The 23,858-nt window shown below is 40.2% G+C and overlaps 1 protein-coding gene across 3 annotated transcripts in view; it reads right to left on the reverse strand.

Annotated features, from left to right (window-relative positions):
* Positions 1–306: 306 nt before the first annotated feature.
* Positions 307–23,858, reverse strand: part of LOC134586619 (kyphoscoliosis peptidase-like) — a 54,325-nt gene continuing 30,773 nt past the window's right edge. For all 3 annotated transcript variants that reach the window (XM_063442254.1, XM_063442253.1, XM_063442252.1), the window contains exons 8-13: positions 22,480–22,562; positions 19,363–19,471; positions 16,071–16,188; positions 13,301–13,483; positions 10,963–11,153; positions 307–1,309 (exon numbers count right to left, since the gene is read on the reverse strand). In XM_063442254.1, the coding sequence (XP_063298324.1) occupies positions 417–1,309; positions 10,963–11,153; positions 13,301–13,483; positions 16,071–16,188; positions 19,363–19,471; positions 22,480–22,562 (1,577 nt within the window). In that variant the 3' untranslated portion in view covers positions 307–416. The remainder of the gene's footprint in view (positions 1,310–10,962; positions 11,154–13,300; positions 13,484–16,070; positions 16,189–19,362; positions 19,472–22,479; positions 22,563–23,858) is intronic.

Here is a 23,858-nt window from a genome sequence, read left to right on the forward strand (position 1 = left end):
ATTATTATTATTATTATTTTATTATTTATATAGCGCCAACAAATGACGTAGTGCTGTACAATGGGTGAACTAACAGACACATAATTGAGATCAGACCACTGGACATACAGGAACAGAGGGGGTTGAGGGCCCTGCTCGATGAGCTTACATGCCAGAGGGAGTGGGGTATAGTGACACAAAGGGTTAAAGTAGGGGGATTAAATAGTTTGTTAGAGAAGGGAGGGTATAGTGACATAAAGGGTTAAAATAGGGGGATTAAATAGTTTGTTAGAGAAGGGTTTATTGAGTGCTTGGTATGTCATATTCATTATTACATAAGGAAAAATGTCTAGAGATTGGTCATCTGACCCAAAAACTGTTCCAACTTGTATTGCTTACCATCCATCTTCTGACATATGTATCAATAGTCTCATTCTTCACTGTACCTGGTATTGTAACACATACATCCTTTTCTTTGGTTGTTCTTTATAATTAACAGTAACATAGAGTTCTTTACAATCGTCTGTTCTTGCTGTTCCTTCCCAGTATCCCTGGTTATTGAGAGTCAAAGGAAATGAGTCTTTGCGATCTACAGTGACTCCAGCCACATCAGGAATCTGGAGCTTGAAGAATACATTGCTATTTTTGGGTAAAATTCCATCTAAAGGTTCCACCAAGTCATAGTGTTTGGCCCAGTCTGAATAAGTCAAGGGGAACTCTGGCCAACGAACACCTGGATTAGAGCATATGACGAGATAGTTGCATCTAGATGTATATACCTCACTGTTTTTATCCTTAATGTTCACACTTAGAACAAAGGTTCCTGATTGAGGAAGACGAACTTTAAACTCCACACTTTCTTCTTTTTGTGTTTGGAAGATGTGTCTATGCTGCATCTCTGAAGTCATCTGCAGGTCATCAGAGTTCAAGGTACAAAATAGACTCAAATCCTGCTTTACTGTGAAGCTGATAGTGAAAGAGCCATTCTTAGTGTAAATTATTGGGTCTGGGTGAGAGGGCTGAAAAAGTCCTGCTTTCTCTGATAACCAACTTGGACCTGCAGGTATTCGGAGACACTTAGGGATCTTCATGGAGGTGTCTATAGATTTACAATCTACCACATAACTTAAAACACAGTGATAATCTCCCTCTGAATCATGTGATTTTGCATAAATGTTGAGTTTATGTTTTCCAGTCTTCTCAGGATAAATAAAAAATGTTGCCTTGCATTCCATTAGCCGCACAAAACCTGTTTTTTCTGTTTCATTTAGGTCAAAAAGATATAGCACACGGGAGCTGCTCTCGATGACAATAGAGGCCATTCCTTTCACTAGAAAGAAAAGCAATAGAAATATTTACGAACAGCTTATCTTACATGTATGCAGACATTAAAAAGCATATTTATTTCTTTGCAATTCCTACAACTCTGAGAGACACAAGAGCCCTTTAGAGTAAATGCAAAAAGTTGACTAAGCTGAGCGGACAAACACTAACCAATAGAAGTATTCAATTTACATGCCCCTGTGTGACTGAATGTGGAGGCAATTGATGTACATCAAGCAGGTCAAACCCGCGGCCCATGGGCCGCATGCGGCCCACAATGAACATCTTTGCGGCCCGGCTTTCTCCACATTGCAGGTGCCTATCTGCTAAAATTTAACCTGGCCAAGACTTGGAGAGGTCACTGGAGGACCTCAGTCTTCCTGCTCCTCACTGCTTCCTCGCGCGCACCGTCTGTAGTGATGCCGGGTGCCAGAATATGATGTCACTAAACTGCGTGCGAGTCAGCAGTGAGGAGCAGGAAGGAGATCTCCATATAGAAGATCCAAACTGGACCCCAGAGAGAGGCCCCACACCAGCTCCCAAAGGTAGGGAGCAATAAATAAAATGATGTGAGTGTGTACAAGAATGTGTAAAGGTGTGTGTCTGTCAGTGTGTTTGTGTATCTGTCAGTGTGTGTGTATCTGTCAGTGAGTGTGTACGTGTGTGTCAGTGAGTGTGTGTGTGTGTTAGTGAGTGTGTTTGTCTGTGTGCGTGTCTGTATGTGTGTGTCAGTGAGTGTGTGTGTGCATTTGTGTGTCTGTCAGTGAGTGTGTCTGTGTGTGTGTTTGTCTGTCAGTGTGTCTGTGTGTGTGTCAGTGAGTGTTTGTGTGTCGGTCAGTGTTGTGATGGACGCCGCTGGACAGTGGAGTACCTGGAGGTGCATGGAGGCACGCAAAGTCACGTCACATTCCGACTTGACGTCGACGTGCTCCACCTTCACAGGGTTTTAAGAAGTAGCGGAAGGATCCACTTTGGCACAGGGTGCGGACGGCGCCATCTGGGGTATACCAGAGGCTGGACTCCGGAGTCGCATACTGGCAGCGCCAATGTGAGTGGAGTCTGCTTGTTGGCTAGAGGGGGTGCTGGGATTTAATAGAGGGTGGGACAGGGATTTAGTATAGGGGGAGGACTGGGATTTAGTATATGGGGGAGGAATGGAATTTAGTAGAGGGGGGTGCTCAGGTTTAGTAGAAGGGGATGCTGTTTTTTAATACTGTACTTTTCAAAATAAACCTAAGTTTAAGTTGAAAATTTACGTTGTTTTTTTTTTATTTTTGCGGCCAACATAAACTTAAACCTTGTTTATTTGGCCCGTGCTAGACTTTGAGTTTGACATGAAAAAAAGGGGAGAAAAGGCTGCGCCAAGAGATACAATAAAATAAGTCCCAATAAAAATATAAATAGGATATATATAAATATATATAAAAGTCAATATAAAAAGGAGGATAAATGTCTATGTTGCGCTGGTGTTCTCTCTTCTTATGATGCTTTGGATCCTCCCGTGATATGTAAAATATAAAAGGGAAAAGGACCAATGGTGCAGATTGTGGGGTACGTGGAAAATGAAGAATAAAAGATGTAATAAACTCACATTTATATGAGCTATAACCAGCTCAGGTGGAATGGGCGTTCTGCAGTATAATCCCTGCTAGTAGGATATCAGGAAATTCTGATCCACTGGTGCTGTCCAATTCTCAGGAGAAGGGAGAAAAATATATAACAGATAGTGCTCTCTGAAGATAAGATGTGGTATATACAAAACAAAATAAATATACTCACAGTATACAGTGCAGATGACACTGCACTTGAGATATGGCGTGGGTGGTATAATCCCCACCTTAGGATATATAAAATGCCAGGAAAGGATAATATAAAATTGGAGTGATAAAAATATATATAATAAAAATATGAATGGCACAGAGATAAAGCCAAACGTAATTTATTATTAAAAGTATACAATAAAATCCATTAACGCGTTTCACCTCAAGGGTTTTATCAAAATGGATAAAACCCTTGAGGTGAAACGCGTTAATGGATTTTATTGTATACTTTTAATAATAAATTACGTTTGGGGCGTGGCTAAGGCACGGACGAAGCTGGACGTGTAAGAGACTAGCTCCGTCGGACCGGGTACCTTAACAGCTTGTATCCACAGCATTAGACCGGAAAAAACGGCTGCCTCCACGGCTAAACACCGGCAGACCGCGATGTCGTCCAAACCAGCCAGAAAGCAGAGGCAGAAAGCCGCGAATCTGCAGATCTCGGCCCTCTCATCATCGAGCAAGCTGCTCCAAGATGGCGCCGACGTGGCGCACTCACCAGCATCTGAATCAGAGGCAAGTGATGTCACTTCGGTATCTCGCCTCCAACACATTCCCCAAGTTGAAGGGGACATTAGGATCCTGTTGTCAGACCTCAAACACACTATGAGAGCTGACTTCCAAAAATTAGCTGCTGATATTAAAAGAGATGTGCAGGCTATTGGGGACCGCACGGCCCATTTGGAAAACAAGATGGAGGAGGTCATAGAAGCACATAATTCCCTGGCTGACGCCTACTCCACATTTCAGTCTCAAATCCAACAGTTGGAGACAAAAGTGGTGGATTTAGAAGATAGAGCCCGCAGAAACAACATCCGCCTGCGCGGCATTTCTGAGGAGGTTAAACAACCGGAGTTAAGAGGTTATGTCACCCAACTCTTTCAGGCACTACTACCAGAGGCTTCTGAGCAGGAGTTACAGCTAGATAGAGTACACAGGCTGATGAAGCCCAGGGGCCTGCCAGCGGCAGTGCCCAGAGACATCATCGTAAGGGTGCATTTCTATACGACAAAAGAGAGGCTGATGATGGCGGCGCGAGACGCGCGGAACCTAGGAGAACGCTTCAAGGACATACAGCTATACACCGACTTGTCACCAGCGACGATGGCTAAACGAAGAGCTTTTGGCCCTATCACCAAGGCACTCAGAGAGGCGTCCATACAGTATAAATGGGGCTTCCCGACACGCCTCATCGCACGGAGAAATGGAGTGGAGAGGGTGTTTCTCAACCCAGAAGACGGGAGGAACGGGCTAACACAGTGGAACATTCCTTTGCCGCAACCAGAGTCGGCGGAAAAGAACACCCAAGCCCATCCATCCCGAGTAGCTGGAGACTGGCACAGGATTGACGCAGCTAAGTGAACGGCACACATATTGTCACGGCACAGACACTTATATTGTCATTAGTTCTTTCCATCTCTTTTAAATGAGAGGGAAGGTGTTTTGGAGGCCGGATCCCGTAAATGTAAAATGGGATGCAGGTAGAAATCACATAATGGGATGAGACGTTAAACTAAACACACTAAAAAGAAAAAGAAAAAAAAAAAAAAAAAAGGAATAAAAAAAAAAAAAGAATAATAATAACCAAAAACAACAAAAAAAAAAAAAAAAAAAAAAACAACAACAAAAAAAAAAAAAACTATAATAAAAAAAAAAAAATAAATAAAGGTAAAAATAATAATAAAAAAAAAAATACACGGGAAAATAACCGGGCATGTTTGACATATTCACATAAGTTAACACGGTTAAAAATATATAAGTATAAATGGACATAGAAGGTAAGCCGAAATATGTAGGGAGCGAGTCAGCGATACATAAGTCAGGTCCTTTCATTATCTCGACTTGGAGACTTCCATCTCTGACTCGGTCTAAGGTTAAATCCATGGATAGGGAAGGTCCCCTATGACATGTTGTATCCAACAGATGGTACCACCCGATACTTCACCCCCCAGTGGCCCAAGCCAGGCCACTCAGACGTATACAGTATACGTCACCAATTCTGATTGCCTACCGTGTGCTTGTCACGTGGTTTTCAGGCAACTGTATATATGTTTGTTCTGTTATTTTGTTCTTCAGTTCTTAAATCTTACTGTTTTTTTCTTTGTCTTGATTGAGGGAATCATAGTACGGACACATAAAGAGGCTTGCACTCAGAGCCCCAGGGAGATGGTAACTGACAGGGGGACTAAGTTAAAGGAGTATGAATTGCCATTCAGCAATACTAGACAGCATATTAGGTTGTATGTAATATAATGGTGCTGACGTTTCTGTCATTGAACACTAAAGGACTCAACTCCCCAAATAAAAGGAGACTGGCACTATTGGAAGCGAAAAGGGCTAAAGCCCAAATTGTATTCTTCCAAGAAACCCATTTCCAGTGGGGTAAAAGACCCAAATTTAATTCCCCTCTATATCCCCTAGACTTTCACTCCTGCTTCTCTAAAAAGAAGCGGGGGGTGTCGATCCTTATCGGGAAAGATGTGGCGTTTGAACTAGTAAAAAAACGCACAGACAAACAGGGAAGATATTTAATTATACAATGTTTGCTGAATAACGCCCCATACACCTTAATTAACGTTTATGGCCCTCATACAGCACAAACCACATTTCTCCTTACTATTTTCAATGCACTGGACGAAGGCAGACTAGGGGATGTAGTAATAGGAGGGGACACGAATTTCATCTTAGATACTCAACTGGATACATCCTCTTCACACACAGTGAAGGCATCTACTGAGATAGGCAGAAAAACAAACTCGGGGCACCTCAATCAACTTCTATTAGAGCAGAATTTTATAGACCCATGGAGGGTGACACATCCGCAAGAAAAGGATTTCACATTTCACTCAGTGGCTCATAACTCGTACTCCCGAATAGACCGATTTTTGATACCTACCTCCTTGATTGGCAACGTTGTCAATACTAGTATAGGCCTGATATCGTGGTCGGACCATGCGCCGATCATTCTCCACCTGAACGAACAATTCCCTGCTAAAGGGAGAGGAACTTGGCGGCTTAACGAAAGCCTGCTCAGTGACCCCCAAGTATTAGAAGACCTCCATAGAGAACTGGAAGTCTATTTTCTGACCAACTCTCAACCAAACACATCCACAGAAAGTTTGTGGTTAGCCCATAAGGCATATATCAGGGGAGTACTAATTAAGCATGCGAGTAGGGCCAAAGCCGTGCGTATAGCCAAGTATATAACCCTCACTAGCCGCCTCACAAAACTGAATACACTCAATAAACAAACACCCTCAAAGACGCATCTTAGAGAGATTACAGACATACGAACGCAACTACAAGAACTGGAAGTGGCTAAAACAAATTTCTTTCTACGAAGACTTAAAGCAAAATTCTATGAGCAGGGAAACAGAGCAGGGAAAGTACTTGCATCTAGACTTAAAAAGCGTAGCCTAGCAACCAAAATAGCTTACGTTCACAATCCCCTGGGTCAGAAAGTTGTAAACCCAGATAAAATAGTACAGGAATTTGCTCAGTTCTACCGCACACTCTATAATCTTAAAGATGATAACCTGACATCCCAACCAACACAAGAACAGATAAATAAATTTCTAGAAACAATCCATTTACCTTCGCTGCCCACTGATAAGATCCCTGACCTGATTAAACCAATCTCAGTTGAGGAAGTTACACAAATGATCACAGACTTACCCAACGCGAAATCACCAGGGCCCGATGGACTCTCCTCCATATACTATAAAACCTTCCAAACTGCTCTTACCCCACATTTAGTGTCTCTGTTTAACCAAGGCTTCACACAAGGTAAATTACCTGGCGAAATGCTACGAGCTCATATAGTTACACTACCTAAACCGGGTAAAAAACCCACAGCATGTGCTAACTTCCGCCCAATATCCCTATTGAATATTGACACCAAACTATATGCAAAAATCCTGGCAACTAGACTCAAACACTTACTCCCCACTCTAATCCACTATAACCAATCTGGCTTTGTCAAAGGCAGGCAGGGCTCAGACAATTCTAGGCTTCTTCTTAACGTCTTGGAGGGTCTCAACACTAACAAACTGGGAGGACTGCTGCTTGCGTTGGATGCGGAAAAAGCCTTCGATAGGCTCAATTGGCTATACATGAAATCGGCACTAGACAAATTTGGCTTTCCTTCCGCATTCATAAAAGCGATTATGGCCTTATACACCTTCCCAGAAGCTAGTGTCACTAACGCGGGATTCATTTCCCCACCCTTCCCAATTTCGAATGGAACGAGACAGGGTTGTCCTTTGTCCCCCCTGCTTTTCATAATATGTCTAGAACCCTTAGCTCAGATCATTAGGCAGAACCCGAACATCCACGGAGTCAATATCGACGAACATCAATACAAACTCTCATTGTTCGCAGATGATATTCTGCTGACACTGACAAGGCCAGAGGTGTCACTCCCAAACCTTATGCCCATCCTACAATCTTTCGGCTCTATCTCCTATTACAAACTTAATACGGCTAAGACACAAGCCTTGCCAATTAACCTCCCTTTGGAGAATGCTGAGGTGTTAAGAAAGACCTTCGATTTCGATTGGAGGACGGAGTCGGTAACCTATTTGGGAGTACGAGTTGCCAAATCGATACATACTATATACAAACTAAACCATATTCCTCTCTTGGAAACCATCCGCAAAGACCTGAACTCCTGGAAAGACGTGATGCTCTCATGGGCAGGGAGAGTTAATGCAGTGAAAATGATGGCCCTACCTAAACTACTGTACTTATTTCGTATGTTGCCTGTAACTATTCCACAAAGTTTTTGTAAAAAAGCCCAGTCCATTATTAATAGCTTTATATGGGGGAACAAACGTGCGAGAGTAGCGAGTCACACCTTGTATAGACCGTTCCAGATGGGAGGGATGGGGGTGCCGCAGGTGGCCATGTATCACTTGGCAGCCATACTATCCCAGGCAGTAAATCTCCATGCAGACAAGGGACAACTACTTTGGGTCGACATGGAACGCAAACAATGGCCTAAGGAGACACTCCTAGAGCACATGTGGTCCCCACCAGCTAAAAGGGGGAAGGCGCGCACGCTCCTTTCCACAACAAAACTGACGGTACACATATGGGATAAGTTTAGAGCAATTCAGACTAAGACTCCTAGATTTCACAGATTGGCGCCATTAAACGCCATGTCCACAGTGTTACCATGGCTCTCACTATCCACATGGGCAGAAGCGGGCATCACTAGTGTCTCCCAATTGTTTACTGGTACGGAAATCACTCCCTTTGCTGAGCTCCAACAGAAGTACAGCCTAGCTCCTAGATATGTGTTCCCTTACCTCCAAATTAAAAGCGCACTATTGGAGCATGTAGATAGGACCACAGAGGGCAAGGCTGGGGAATCTACTCAGCAATGCGATCTCCTTATGACATGTTGGAAATACCCCCTTAGGCCTAAATTGCTCTCCAGGTGCTACAAAGCAATATCGAACTTCCCACTGTCCCCAAACCTATCATTTATGTCCCAATGGGAAAAAGAAAGTGGGACAACTCTTCTTCCCCACAAATGGCTAGCACTAGTCAATGCACTGACTGGGTATACCGCGTGCTACTCACATATTGAAGCTCACAGAAAGCTAATGTACCGATGGTATCTGACGCCGGATAAACTTAGCAAAATATACCCAAACACTTCTGACCGATGTTGGAGATGCCGAGCACAAAAAGGCACGACGCTCCACATATGGTGGGGATGCGACCTTATTCGGCCATTGTGGTTGGAGGTTTCTAGGTTGCTTAGCAAAGTAGATATTATTCTCCCGCTGGAGTTTGGGGCCTGCCTATGGTTGGACCTTCCCGCCAGCTGGACGAAGCAGGAGAAAGCATTGGCCGCACAGGTGATACTAGCAGCTAGAGCTCTTATAGCGCTCAATTGGAAATCAACCAATTGCCCCTCTGAAAAGAACCTCATGGACAAAATCCGACTAAATTATGTATATGACATCTCATCGGCGATAACTGCCGACCAAAAACATAAAATATCTCAAAACTGGGAACCTTGGTGTAGCCGCTTTCAGTTCCAGCCTCCATAAAACCTTCAATAGGCCTCAGAGCCAGATCATGCACACACCTGTTACTAACTATAAAAAAAAAAACACACAAAAAAAAAAAATAAGAGAACTTTAGGGCAGGGAGCTTCTTATTCCTCCCCCCCCCCCCCATCCTGGTCGATGCCATCGCCTAAGACGACAGCCATAGGAATCCGAATAGCTGCTGGATAGCAAGCAGTTATGGTTCTCCCTCATGTTAGATTTATGTTAGATTGTTTTTTAAATGTATTCTATTTGTTTTTTCCGTTATTATGCTTTAATTTGGGAGGTTCAGGCGGAGCAATGCCTTGACACTTACGTAATACATCACAGAGTGCCACACTTAGGGGGATATATAGGAGGCATTAATCGTGTAGGTGGAGAGCCTCGTCGAGTAGATAGCCGACACTTGAGACTTCTTGACCCCCCTGAATGCCCAACAAGGTTAAGGTATATAGCAGGTACACGTATCACATGACGAACAGACACAAGATAGCCAGAGCATCGCCCCTGCATGCCTATAAAAGGCTGATAGCTACACTGTCTCAATGACGAGTTACACTTGAAGGTGGAAAAGAGGGGTATGGGTAACGCCCGTTCTAAATTGGGACGAGCAGAGACTACACTACGCCCAAACCACTGCGTACATAGATAGGCGGTGATTAATATGAAATATGAATGTCACTGTGTTGTATCTGATCCTTTGTACTGTAACCCTGAATCCCCCACCCTACCCCTTTTTTTTCTGTACCCCCACCCTTTCTATTTTATGATCGAAAACAATAAACTCAATTAATAAAAAAAAAAAAATAATAAATTACGTTTGGCTTTATCTCTGTGCCATTCATATTTTTATTATATATATTTTTATCACTCCAATTTTATATTATCCTTTCCTGGCATTTTATATATCCTAAGGTGGGGATTATACCACCCACGCCATATCTCAAGTGCAGTGTCATCTGCACTGTATACTGTGAGTATATTTATTTTGTTTTGTATATACCACATCTTATCTTCAGAGAGCACTATCTGTTATATATTTTTCTCCCTTCTCCTGAGAATTGGACAGCACCAGTGGATCAGAATTTCCTGATATCCTACTAGCAGGGATTATACTGCAGAACGCCCATTCCACCTGAGCTGGTTATAGCTCATATAAATGTGAGTTTATTACATCTTTTATTCTTCATTTTCCACGTACCCCACAATCTGCACCATTGGTCCTTTTCCCTTTTATATTTTACATATCACGGGAGGATCCAAAGCATCATAAGAAGAGAGAACACCAGCGCAACATAGACATTTATCCTCCTTTTTATATTGACTTTTATATATATTTATATATATCCTATTTATATTTTTATTGGGACTTATTTTATTGTATCTCTTGGCGCAGCCTTTTCTCCCCTTTTTTCCTGTACATCCTTATCCCAGAGGGTTAGAGGGTGACCCTCTGTAAGGTTGCTGCCTCCTTTGTATATTATTAGCGCTAACCTACTCTACACTTTTTTTTGAGTTTGACATGCTTGATGTACATCATTTAACAAATTTATTTTACTTTCTCTCTCGCACCTTTCTGAAAATTTCCTGTAAAGAATTTTAACTACAATTTGCTCCCACATATTTAAAATATAATGGAATTCATTTAAAACAGACGCACAATCAATAGATGGAAAAATCAGCAGAAACAAAAAAGAAAACAAAAAACAATTCTGAAAGTCAACATTTTTCTATATACACTAGAACAAAAAAAATTATGATGACACTAATCCAGTTACCTGTTTCAATGATCACTGTGTCAGGTTCAGAGAACAACAGCCCCAGGTTATAAAAATATGGTGTACGATATACAATCTGCTCAAAGTGCTTTTGAGAAATGCGTGGCTCCAGTAACTGGCAATCTGAATTTTCGGGTAAATGATCTTCAATGAACAGTGCTGGATGTGTCAGGAAATAGAACTCATTGTATCTGCAACATAGAAATCACTCAGATTTATTGACTTATTAAAGGGACACTCTAGACCCCTAGAGCACTTCAGCGTTTTGTGTGTAGTGTTTGTCCTCTTTTATCATTTTACAAAAAGTGCAGATTTCAATATAAATTAGTGTTTTTTGTAAATTAACATTGCTACACCCCCCTGACTGTCAATCAGACAACCAGTCCTATTACTTCCTGGTAGTAAACTCAAGAGGCAGCAATTGCCCAGAGCAGCTGCCTTGCAAAGACTTCTCAGTGAGCTACATTGGGAAGTCTGTGATTGGACAGCCACACAAATGTCTAGGATGGGGAAGAAGGGAAGGGTTGCAAAAGTGTCAGACAAGAGAGTTTCAGCTTTTGCAGCTGTTGTTAGATATACACCAAGGAACAAATGCAAGATAAATAAATTAAATTACACAAAATAACAGTTATAATATGCTTTTTCATAGTTATTATTATTATTATTATGATATTTATATAGCGCCATCAAATTCCGTAGCGCTTTACAATGGGTGGACGAACAGACATGTAGTTGTAACCAGACAAGTTGGACACACAGGAACAGAGGGGTTGAGAGCCCTGCTCAATGAGCTTACATGCTAGAGGGAGTGGGGTAAAATTACACAAAAAGGTAAGGATAGTATTAGACTAGTGACAGTTGCAGAAGAGGAATCAGTCAGGAGCTATTAACAGTTTAATTGATACGCTTTTATGAAGAAGTTGTTTTTTAATGATTTTTTGAAGAAGTGGAGACTGGGTGAGCATCTAACGGAGGAGGGAAGAGAGTTCCACGGGAACGGCGCAGCCCTCGAGAAATCTTGAAGGCGAGCATCAGAGGTGGGAGAAGACGGACAGAAGATAGACGTAAGTCTTCAGCAGATCGTAAGGGCCTAGACGGGACTTGTGTATAAGGGAATATAGATATGCTATGAGGGTGGTGGCTGTCATATCTAGAAATCTGTTAGAATTCAGCAAGGTTTTTTGGATTTCGCAAATAGTTGCCAGGACTGCAGGTGAAATATCTCTTTTCTGGGAAGATGAGATGATAAGTTATGTGTAAATCTACCCATTTCCTTCTTGGCACCAAAACAGAAAACCTCTACTTCAGATGTGAGACATCCTCAGGTATGGTTGTCACCGATAACCTTTAGCTTTCTCACATGGTGAGAGGCCAAATCAAAGAGACACTTAGTATGTTATTATTATGATTATTATTATTATTATTATTATTATTATTATTGTTTATTTGTTATGTACAGAGTACTACAATATGCTGTACCATTTTCCAAATGCAAAAAAAAAGAATTAAAAAAAAAAGTGAATGCTGGTCAATAGGGGCAGATGGGGCAGGACCCCCTGTTTTTGTTGCTAAAATAAGATCACATCTACTGGCATGGTAAGGATCTGTGTATGCTAGAAAAAAAAGTTATGTCTATCATCTGCATCTACAGTTTCATACTTGCCCATTATTGATAGATGAAGATACTACTGAAAGGTGAGAAACTAATTATGTTGAGATTTTGGGACCTTTTGAAAAACCCTCCTATTATCTGTGTTTAAATCCCTCAGACATGCAAACCAACATCTCCTATTGGCTTTGTTTAGGTTTAGGAGTGGAGTCAAACCTCTTTAACCCCTTAAAGACACGACATGTGTGACATGTCATGATTCCCTTTTATTCCAGATGTTTGGTCCTTAAGGGGTTAAAGTAGTTATTGTTTTCTAAATACATGTATATATTGACTAATGTTGCTGAACAGGGCTTGACGTCTCCTTGAGAAAGGAATTGAGTACATGGGGTAAAAGGACGTCAAGTCCGGAGTCTAGCGCCCCACCACCTTTACATTTCCTTAGTCGCCACTGTTAGGTGCAACATTCAAATCATCGTATATATTTAAACCTTACTCCTGTTCAATAGCTTTATTTTTTTTTTAAATGCATCATGTTACATATATATTATGTACACTCGTCAGTATATTGACAATATGTGTCGGCCTATGTGTCGACACCTTACACTAGTTAGTGCATCTAACACTATACAATTATTCAGTGCAAAAATCATTATTTACTCTATTGTAATAAAACATTTACCTTTTATTTTATACCATAACAACAAGCCAAGTTTTGGTTTTACTTACTTAAACGAAAATATGTTATTATTGCAAGTTCCTGTTCCCCAAGTGCTGTCCAGCAAATGCCAACCTCCTTCCAAATAGACCATATTCCAGGCGTGACTAGAATCTTCAGTAATATTCTGTCCTACCTGGTATGACATACCCTTGCCGTAACCGCTCACAGTTTTACACTGCACACCAGCAATGCTACAAAGACATATTGAAACTTTAGTTATCAAGGCACAAAAGTATAATGTTATCACATTAGTATTACAAATTTCATTATTAAGCATGGAAATAAAGTGATAGTAGCATTTGCTACTGTGGAGTTTAAAAACAAAATGGAAAAAACAACTAATTTGAAAAAAAAGACTATGTCTCTGTTAATAAAGAGGACGTGTTGTTAAAGGAACACTATAAGCAAGTGTTTTCGCTGAGGTTATGTCAGAGTTGCAAATAGCATGGAACTATTTCAGGAACTCTGCACTGCAAAACAAAACTATTCCCCACAGTGGTTTGGGTATGGGTTGAATGATACAATTTATGTCTACACTGCAACAAATTTAATCTAATTTTCAAAATGATAGAGAATGAATCCAATATGTTCATCTTCATTCACAGTATTATGGCTGAATGAGAAATGTACTTATGTTAAAGAAGAAATGAAGTCATGTGAATCGTAACCAGGTATGATAAAATGCTTAAAATCCTGTAGTTGGTCAAGTTTCCAGCACAGGTTAAAGGCACTTTAAGGAAGTTTGATAGAGATTGGGAACCATGGCTGACTAGCTATTTGAACTTCGCGTAGAGCGATGGGGGGGGGGGAAGAGGACTGCCTATCGCTCCCACGCTTCAGCATATGTAATGACCATCCCCAACTCTCTGAACATGGATCCTTAGCCTAGAACGTTACTGTCATTTTGGTCCCACAATCTTTGCTGTCCGCTCCGTCATCCAGATGTCGCGCTCACTACACTTCCAAACAACCTCTACGAGAGGACTCACCTTTACTTTTCTTCCTCTATCATTATTTGTCTTTCTATGTCTTTCGCTATAGACTTTAACCCTTCTATAAAAATCCTCACACACAAAAGGATGGGGCTAATACTCTAGCTTTACCGTTTATTTTTCATTGATACTGACCGGAACTCGACCCACTAAACAGGGCTCAAAGGCATTCAATGGCAACAAATCACTCGATCTGAAACAAATGCTTCCTCAATTTCCATTTTATCTAGGTTATCTGTTTCATGTATTGTTAAAACCCACCATTATGTGTACAAGACCAAAGCTATGGGAATGCCAGTACTTTGTTTACTCACTGCTTGGTGTGTTGCACTACTGTTTTATGCTATTATTATTATTATTATTATTATTATTATTATTTTGTTTATTTGTTATGTACTGAGTACTACAATATGCTGTACCATTTTCCAAATGCAAAAATAAAGAATTTAAAAAAAAACATCTAGTTGATAAAGCAGAAAGTCAGACATTTAGACCCAAAGTTGCCAGTTCTAGAGGAACACAGCATGATGACGGCAGTGGGCAGCCTGATCACCAAACACATACGGATATGTAAGCCAGCTGAGCTGTTATACTTAAACTAATTACACAAGTTCCTGCATTTGCATCCAAGTTGCTGTTATTAAGAAATCAGATGCAAAATGTCAATCATAAAAAATAGGGGTGGGGGGCACAATGGAAGAGAAAGTAACCCCCTTCCCTCCCTTTTCTTCTCTGTTATTTTCAAGGATCCTCATGAGGGTCACCAGATCAGGGTTGACCTTATTGGTGTACGACCTATACAACCACACATGGTGCACACTCCAAGGGGACAGTGCAAGGAACGGTCATTGAGCTGCTCCCTCTTCTCTCCTCCATCGTAGCACTGGAAGGTAGTGATCTTATGTCACTTCTTCCAAGAATTCTATGACAGCTGCACAAGAGGGTAGCGGGAGTGTGTGTCGCTGGACATAAGGGAAGCCACCTTCCTGCATCAAAATAGTAAGTAAGTTGGAGGGTGTCTAAAATTACATTTTTGAATGATAGTTTGATTTGTTTTCTTTTGGTGTTAACCTTCTTTTATTGAGGAAAAAAGATAATGGCTAGCGTTTATAACTGTGCATCTCTAATATGTGTGTGGATCTGTAAGTGTGTGAATCTGCAGTGTCTGTGAGTGAATCTGTAAATGGCTGAATTTGCGGGTAATAAAACCATTTGACTTGGGATCCATCAGATGCCCCTCTCTGCCTCTCTAGCTCTGAGCTGAGCTTGACGTCCTGCATTGCAGGACTTGGCTAATGAGACCTAATAGAAGCTTCAAGCATAGCACATATTGAACCTTTTCCTAGAAGAGAAACAATATTTCTGATTTTTATTTTCTTGAAGGTTTATTTGTTTTCTATTTTTAGTTTGATAGATAAGCACTGACAATATGTGGTTTCAGGGTTGGGATTTTTACCGTAAGTGCTAGTTACAGGAATCTAAACAGGTAAATCTGGTGTGCCAGTTATAAATAGTCTGGTGTGGTGTGCCAGTTATAAATAGAAATAGAAGTATTTTGTATTGCATATTTTGAATGCTAGCATGATTCATTAACAAATATACAAAGTTACAATCCTTACAATGAATTTACCTATAGCGGCGCTATCCTTTGGCTTGGCAAAAACGCATTAAGAGTTGCCGGGTTACCTTTTGCTGGCAGAAATAATGGGACATTGAACTTGAAGAATACTTTACAATTTATTTTCTGTAACCTAGTCAATGTTTTACTTCTCCTTGTCATTTTTACCTGCACATATGTTCAAAGAGAGAAGAGTACCCAGCACATACGCCCTTTCTCGTCTTAAATACGTCTTTAGGATCTGAAGATCGCAGGTGTTCATTTTTATAACCCACTATGTCATACTCTAAAAAAAAAAAAAGGATACTACCAATGTCATGTCTATATTATTATTAGCATGTATACAGCACAAACATAAACAACACTTTACCGGTATAGAAAGGAGAAGAAGGCCCTGCTCAAAAGAGCTTACAATCTATGAGGATTTGATGTAGGCAGACACGTATCGTTAGGGGTCTTGTCCAAAGACATTTACCAGTGAGGTGGTCTTACCAGGAAGGGAACCTGGGTTTCCTAACCTCAACATCTGAGGAAAGAGATTTAGGGGTGATTATTTCTGATGACTTAAAGGTAGGCAGACAATGTAATAGAGCAGCAGGAAATGCTAGCAGAATGCTTGGTTGTATAGGGAGAGGCATTAGCAGTAGAAAGAGGGAAGTGCTCATGCCATTGTATAGAACACTGGTGAGACCTCACTTGGAGTATTGCACGCAGTACTGGAGACCGTATCTTCAGAAGGATATTGATACCTTAGAGAGAGTTCAGAGAAGGGCTACTAAACTGGTTCATGGATTGCAGGATAAAACTTACCAGGAAAGGTTAAAGGATCTTAACATGTATAGCTTGGAGGAAAGATGAAACAGGGGGGATATGATAGAAACATTTAAATACATAAAGGGATCAACACAGTAAAGGAGGAGACTATATTTAAAAGAAGAAAAACTACCACAACAAGAGGACATAGTCTTAAATTAGAGGTGCAAAGGTTTAAAAATAATACCAGGGAGTATTACTTTACTGAGAGGGTAGTGGATGCATGGAATAGCCTTCCATCTGAAGTGGTAGAGGTAAACACAGTAAAGGAGTTTAAGCATGCGTGGGATAGGCATAAGGCTATCCTAGATATAAGATAAGGCCAGGGACTAGTGAAAGTATTTAGAAAACTGGGCAGACTAGATGGGCCAAATGGTTCTTATCTGCGGTCACATTCTATGTTTCTATGTTTCTATGTCTTTCCATCATCATTCATTACCACATGCAAGAAATTCAATGGAGTTTTACCAAGTCATGTATTTGATACATGACACCTAAAAAAATTGTTAATATAAAAATTGTTTCAAACTGGCATGAGAAGTCAGCAAGGATGACCTGAGGAAGCTGCAGCAACCTCAATTCAAATTGGGCCTCAACATTCCCTATTTATTTGACTACAACATAGCGGTTAGATATCACCATGCTCTTGATTGAACTTCAGGCCATGAAACATTTTCTGCACTGGAACAAGAGTTCTGCCCTGAAATCTACTTTACCAATCTACAACATACACCATACACAGCTTTACCAGAGAGTGTCAAGCACCATTTACTTTTCTCCACAATTAACGTGTGAAAACTCATGAGACTTAAACTCATACATTGGCAACACTCTCGATTCTTCACATTTCTATCAAACCCAAACTGTCACAATGGCATGGACAATCAGCCTTTTTGAACATGGCACTCAGGCTCTCTGGCATACATTAGGGATTGTGTAGACCCTTACAAAAAAATATTGACCTTCCCCCAATTAAGGGCCAAATTCCCATCACGTCACATACTTTTCTTTGTATACCTACATTTTAGAAGCTAAATTAACACAGAACAAAAACCCTGCTTGGGCAAAACATGACTTGTCCACATGTTTTTTTATGGTAAAATAAATACAGAAAGTGTTCATCTTCCTGAGATGTTTCCACATTTTGTAGTGTAACAGCCTAGAATTCAAATGTGTTTTATTGGAATTTGTATTACTCAGCTTTAATCTATGGTAGTAGTAAAATTGTGTATCAATCTTGCATGCTTGCCTTAGTAAAGTCTGGTTAATAAAGACTATTATCAAATGAACAGTAGAATAATAATGTCAGGATCCTATCCTGACAACCAGGAATATGTTTCTTTTTCTTCTATTTTAGTTTATTGCAATACCAGTTTTCCACCACAAGTGGCCTCTCCAACAACTAGACTATCCTCAGTCTCTCACACCTGCCTAAAATACTCACCTGGACCAACATAGAAACATAGAATGTGACGGCAGGTAAGAACCATTTGGCCCATCTAGTCTGCACAATTTTCTAAATACTTTCATTAGTCCCTGGCCTTATCTTATAGTTAGGATAGCCTTATGCCTATCCCACGCATGCTTAAACTCCTTTACTGTGTTAACCTCTATCACTTCAGCTGAAGGCTATTCCATGCATCCACTACCCTCTCAGTAAAGTAATACTTCCTTATATTATTTTTAAACCTTTGTCCCTCTAATTTAAGACTATGTCTTCTTTTAACTATAAAAGGCCACACCTGTCTAAACCAAAGGGCCTTCACAATGAGAGAAGTTACTGTTCTGAACCTGACAATTCTTCTGCCCCTGGCTCATACAGATAAACCTGATCAAATCTGATTTACTTTGAACCATCTTGATCTACTCATCAAACCTGCTTGTTTCCAGCCTGCTCTTCTCAAAGAAGCTTGGTAAAACAAAACCTGAACAACAATATCACCCTGCTTTAATTCTTACTGGACTTTTAATACCAATGTACCTTATTGCATTTGTTATATTGGACATTTAACCGGATCCATCACAACTTACCTGGATAATACTGACTATTGATTGCTTCAATCCTGAGTAACCTTACTGCAATTATCTGAAACTACATTACTGCTTTCAACCAAAGGACTCTGATTTACTAAATGTCTAACCTGATTTAATTATACTTTCATATTCTGTTTATCTCTGTTATATTATATATTGTTTGTCTCTTACCTATAATTTCTTATAGGTATTTCCTCTCTTATTATACCTGTTACCTGATGAGCTACTTGGGGCATATTGCCTAGCTCCTTATTTCTCCTGGGGCATATTGCCTTACTCGTTATTTCTATAACCACTCCTTCTTCCTCCTAACCTATTATTTCACTTATAGGTTTTCCTCTTACTATTCTTACCTGTAATCCCGTTTATAGGTTCTGCTTTCTCCCTCTGTCTTTATTGTTCCCTTTCCCCTTTGTATCCTGTTACTCTTATTGTTTCCTTGTCTAAACATGCCTAAAGTTCAAAATAAAGAACCTCAAGTCAACCCCGGCATAAGTCTCCCCTCTGACCTGCTCAGAAACATGACAAATAATAGAACATATAATTATGTGGACTTCAAGAAAGGTAAACAAATTAAAGTACCAAGTGACATTTTTATTTAACTCTGAGTTACCTATATGGTGACATATCCATATCCAGATAGCTCGAGTTTTCCCCAAATCGGTTGACACATCACGAAGAAGCTCCTTAACTAATGTTTCAATGGATCCTTTGCCAATCACCTTACAGGAAGAGAAGGAAAAACTAAACTATACAATACAAAACATAGCAAAGAAAACACATAGACAGAATAGATCTAAATCAAGGAATCTTCGCTAGTAAATTACTTCATAAGTCCACACTATGTTCATAAGGACGTTGGCAGGCGGGCATTCCCTCCAATGGCCATTGGAGCAACTAAATGACCTCCATTTGTCTAAATATACATAGGGATTAAGGAGAAAGCGCAGGTAACATTTTTCTTTTCTTTGGTTTTTACTATATATTGGGGCTGATGTGTATTGTAGTCCTTGCTGCTTAAGCGCAGGACTTCTCTTTTTGTATTTGTATTTACTTTGTATCACACAGCCTGGTTACAATGCTGCTGCCCATCCCATGTGTTCCCTATTAAGGGTTAATAAGTATAGGGGTGTATATAAAAAATACCCCTTTCTGTCTCATTAGAGATATCTTTGCCAGAAGCTCAAGGAAGCAGGCTGAAGGGTCAGTGTTAGGACCCGCTTAGGGGGGTCTGCCTTGACGTTGGCAGGCGGGCATTCCCTCCAATGGCCATTGGAGCAACTAAATGACCTCCATTTGTCTAAATATACATAGGGATTAAGGAGAAAGCGCAGGTAACATTTTTCTTTTCTTATGTTCATAAGGAGTGTTTAATAGTGCATCATTTTAATACCATTAACATTGTTGCAACAACTGCTGTCAAGCCCGTCATATCAACTAGATCAGGGTTCAAATGTTTTACTTGCCCTCTTACCATTGCAGGTGATATTGAACCTTGAACCAAACAATGTCAAAACGCTTGAGAATATATGCAGTGCAGCTGCACTACCCCAGAGTGACACTACGTGACACAAAATAACAATAGATACCAAAACACGGAGCGCTACAACTGTAGTGGATACGGTATCTTCTATATAAAATCAGAAAAACACATTAACAATATATAGTGACAACAATCGGAAAACACAGAAAAGGAAATACAGGAGTGTGTCTGGGAGTAAACTCACTTGTACCAGAACCATCATTAGGCCTTTTCCTAGATGTTCCAAAAATATTTTCTTCATGTCTTTAGTAGGATCTCCTATTAACTTCTTGTATGTGACTCCATCATCTAGTTGTCTCAGAGATTCTTTGATATAGTATGTTCTATCCATCACCACGATACCTCCCCCCTTGTTGGCGGGTTTTATGACCACCTCTTTGTCTTCCCTAAGTTCTTTAAGAGCTCTTTGTTCTTCCTTTTTTAGATCCATCCTATTTTTTATCAACTTTTTTTATACTTTCCACCTCTCTCATTACGAGCTGCTTAAAAGCTTTCATTGAGTTTTACAATTATTTGGACAGAATGTAGATTTCTTGTTTAATAGGGTATGTTTACCTATCTCAATATTATGTACATTGTCTTGTGATGCTGTTGGTAGTTCTAATTTATCTTTAAAAAAATCTCTTGTGGCACAATTTACAGACAAATTTCTTAATATCAATAAATGTAAAAAATTGGTCTAAATTAGTCGTTGGGCAAAGTTCTAATCCCCTTGCTAAAACTCTATTTTGTATTGGAGTAAGGACACCAACTATTTCTATACAGCTTCCTCTTGTAACATATCTTGAGAAAAGAATCTTCTACAAAAGTATAGATTATTATATTCTTTGGTAAAAATCAACTTGCAGTATTGTGAATTGCTATGTCTAAGAGGATCTGTGTAACAGCCTTAAGAAATGACACCATAGAGATTAAGTGCACGTGTCCGCAATGAATAGAAAATAATATGGGCAGACTCAAGATTGAGAACTACACCCCTCAGCCAATGGCAGAATGGAAAGGGAGTGGTCAGGTACTATAAAAGGAATGTCTGAACATGGGTGACGTCGTTGGTAGAAGCCCAGGGAGGTGGGCGAAACGCGTCACGTTTGACGTCTTCGAGAGGTGGTCCCAAGCTGTCACAGGATCGGAACACTCCCGGAAGTAACTACAAGCTGCTACCGTTTGTGTATATTTTATTTCTGCTTGCCGAGTTGTGGGTTTATTGCTGGCAAACCCACCACTTAAAGTAAGAGTTTTTAACCTTCAATATTAATAAATTGTGCTAAGATACTATTCAATTTGGGGTCCTTGCCTCTCTATCCTCTTATACTGCATAGAAGCTCCTGGTATGATATCTGATGGAAGGTAGTCACCTGTTCTGGTGTAAGCTGTGGGAAATATCCCTCTCAAGTGGAGCAATTCAAAATCAGAGCCAGGGGTGATATTGAACCTTGATAAGAGAATTTATGAAAACACTCTAAGCACCATAAAAACTACAACATCACAATCCGCTGTGTTTTAGACACAGCTAGGAGGCACACCGTTACAGGATAGAGATAAATAAAGATATATGTGCATTTCTGCATTTAATTATTTTTCTACACCTCACACACATGGTTATTTACTAAAGTAAGAATTCATAGTGAATTCAAAGTGATTTCCAAAGATCAGAGTAGCTACATGGAAAGCATAGCTGACAAAGAATTCTTCCAGTTCATCCATTTTGACCTTAGATAAGAAATTTAATTTTACTTCTCCTTAAAATCTCTCTGTAGTGATTAGCCCTGATATATATTATATATGGGTGTAAGTAAACATGAAAGATTCTGTAAAGTGACAGTTTCCCTTTAAGGGGATACCATAGCAATAGTTTTTGGTGACATACGTGTTTTGTTTAAAACTAAAGAAATAGGAAAAAGTCATAATTTTACCTAAAGAGTAGTGGAGACAATGGGGATTGTATATTTAATATCCATCTAAACACAATACAAAAGGTCACCATATAAACCCTTCTATAAAAGAAAAAATGTCTAGAACAGAATTTACCCATGTTTTCCATTTGTGTTTTTTTCAGGTTGATATTTATGGCTTTTTGCATATTTTTGTTATTAAGCCATTCCTGATAGCAGCTCCTGGTTTAGAATGCAGTATTTTTTCCATTATAAAATGTTGTTCTTTTCCATTTTACTTAGACATTTTTGTTACCTTTGAGGAATAATTGTCCAACTTTTCAAACGTCTTCAGGTCCAGTGGGAGAGACTTCAGACATGACTTGTCCCAGGGATATTCTGTATCACAAGACAAAGAAAACATTTCATCGAATGTCATATCCTTTGACCACTTCTTAGTCAGCATCACGATCCTTCAAAACAATTACTGATGAAGGTTGCTGGGATACATGATAAAATGAAAAGTACTGGGCACTTGTGAACAATTCAGAAGCAGGTTTATTAGACAGTGCGAGATTGATTTGGTCCAAATACCTGCTTCTAGATTGTTCATATGTGCCAGGTTCTTTTCTTTGCATTGTTGGTTGAGTGAGTGTTGTCCCATGTCTCTGGGCTGGAAGCAATGTGGTGGTCTTTGTGCCGACCCATATATGCAACTATGCATGATGTCACAGCTCCCAACTCCAGCAGATTCAACCTTTCAGACCCATGTATTGCATGCACTAGACTTGAGCATTCACAAAAGGACTTCATCTTGGCCTCACTCGAGTTTGTGTTGACACACAACTACTTCGTGTTTAACAGTGTCTACTACCTCCAGATCTCCGGCACTGCTATGGGGACAGCGTGTGCACCTACATACGCCAATTTATTCCTGGGATGGTGGGAGCAGCATATTGTCACAACCACCAAATTCAGCCAGTTTCATGAATTTATCTTAACTTGGCACCGGTACATAGATGACATGCTGCTCCTATGGACAGGTTCTGTAACCCTGTTTGAGGACTTTGTCAAGTCATTAAACGAGAATGACATTAATCTCAGCCTGACACACGTAATCGATGAGCATCAACTAGTGTTCCTGGATCTCAAGATCATCCTGGAACAAGATGGGACCATCCAGACTGAACTATTCAGAAAAGAAACATCTACTAACAGTTTACTACACTGGACTAGTCACCATCCTTATCGTCTGAAAGCATCTATCCCCTACGGGCAGTACCTTAGGGCAAGACGCAACTGCTCCAAAGACGACACCTTCTACAAGGAATGCCAACTCTTGAAATCCCGGTTTAAAGAACTACAATACCCTAATCGGGTTCTCAAACGGGCATTTCAAAGAGCTAGTGGCACAGATCGGCACACCAGCCTACATTTCACCAGACCTACACAAGACTCCAGGACCCCTCGATGCATAGCGACCTTTGACCAAGGGTGGGACTGCATGACCAACATTTTTAAAAGGAATTGGCCTATTCTCCAACACGACCCTGCGCTTCAAAAAATATTACCCAGTCACCCCTCCTTAACAGCAAGGAGACCAGCGAACCTACAGGATCAATTGGTTCACAGTCATCTCTCCTCACCTTCAGCACCATCAAATTGGCTTTCAGATCTAAAAGGGACGTACAAATG

The sequence above is a fragment of the Pelobates fuscus genome, chromosome 2 (genome assembly GCF_036172605.1).
Source record: "Pelobates fuscus isolate aPelFus1 chromosome 2, aPelFus1.pri, whole genome shotgun sequence".
NCBI classification, from domain to species: domain Eukaryota; kingdom Metazoa; phylum Chordata; class Amphibia; order Anura; family Pelobatidae; genus Pelobates; species Pelobates fuscus.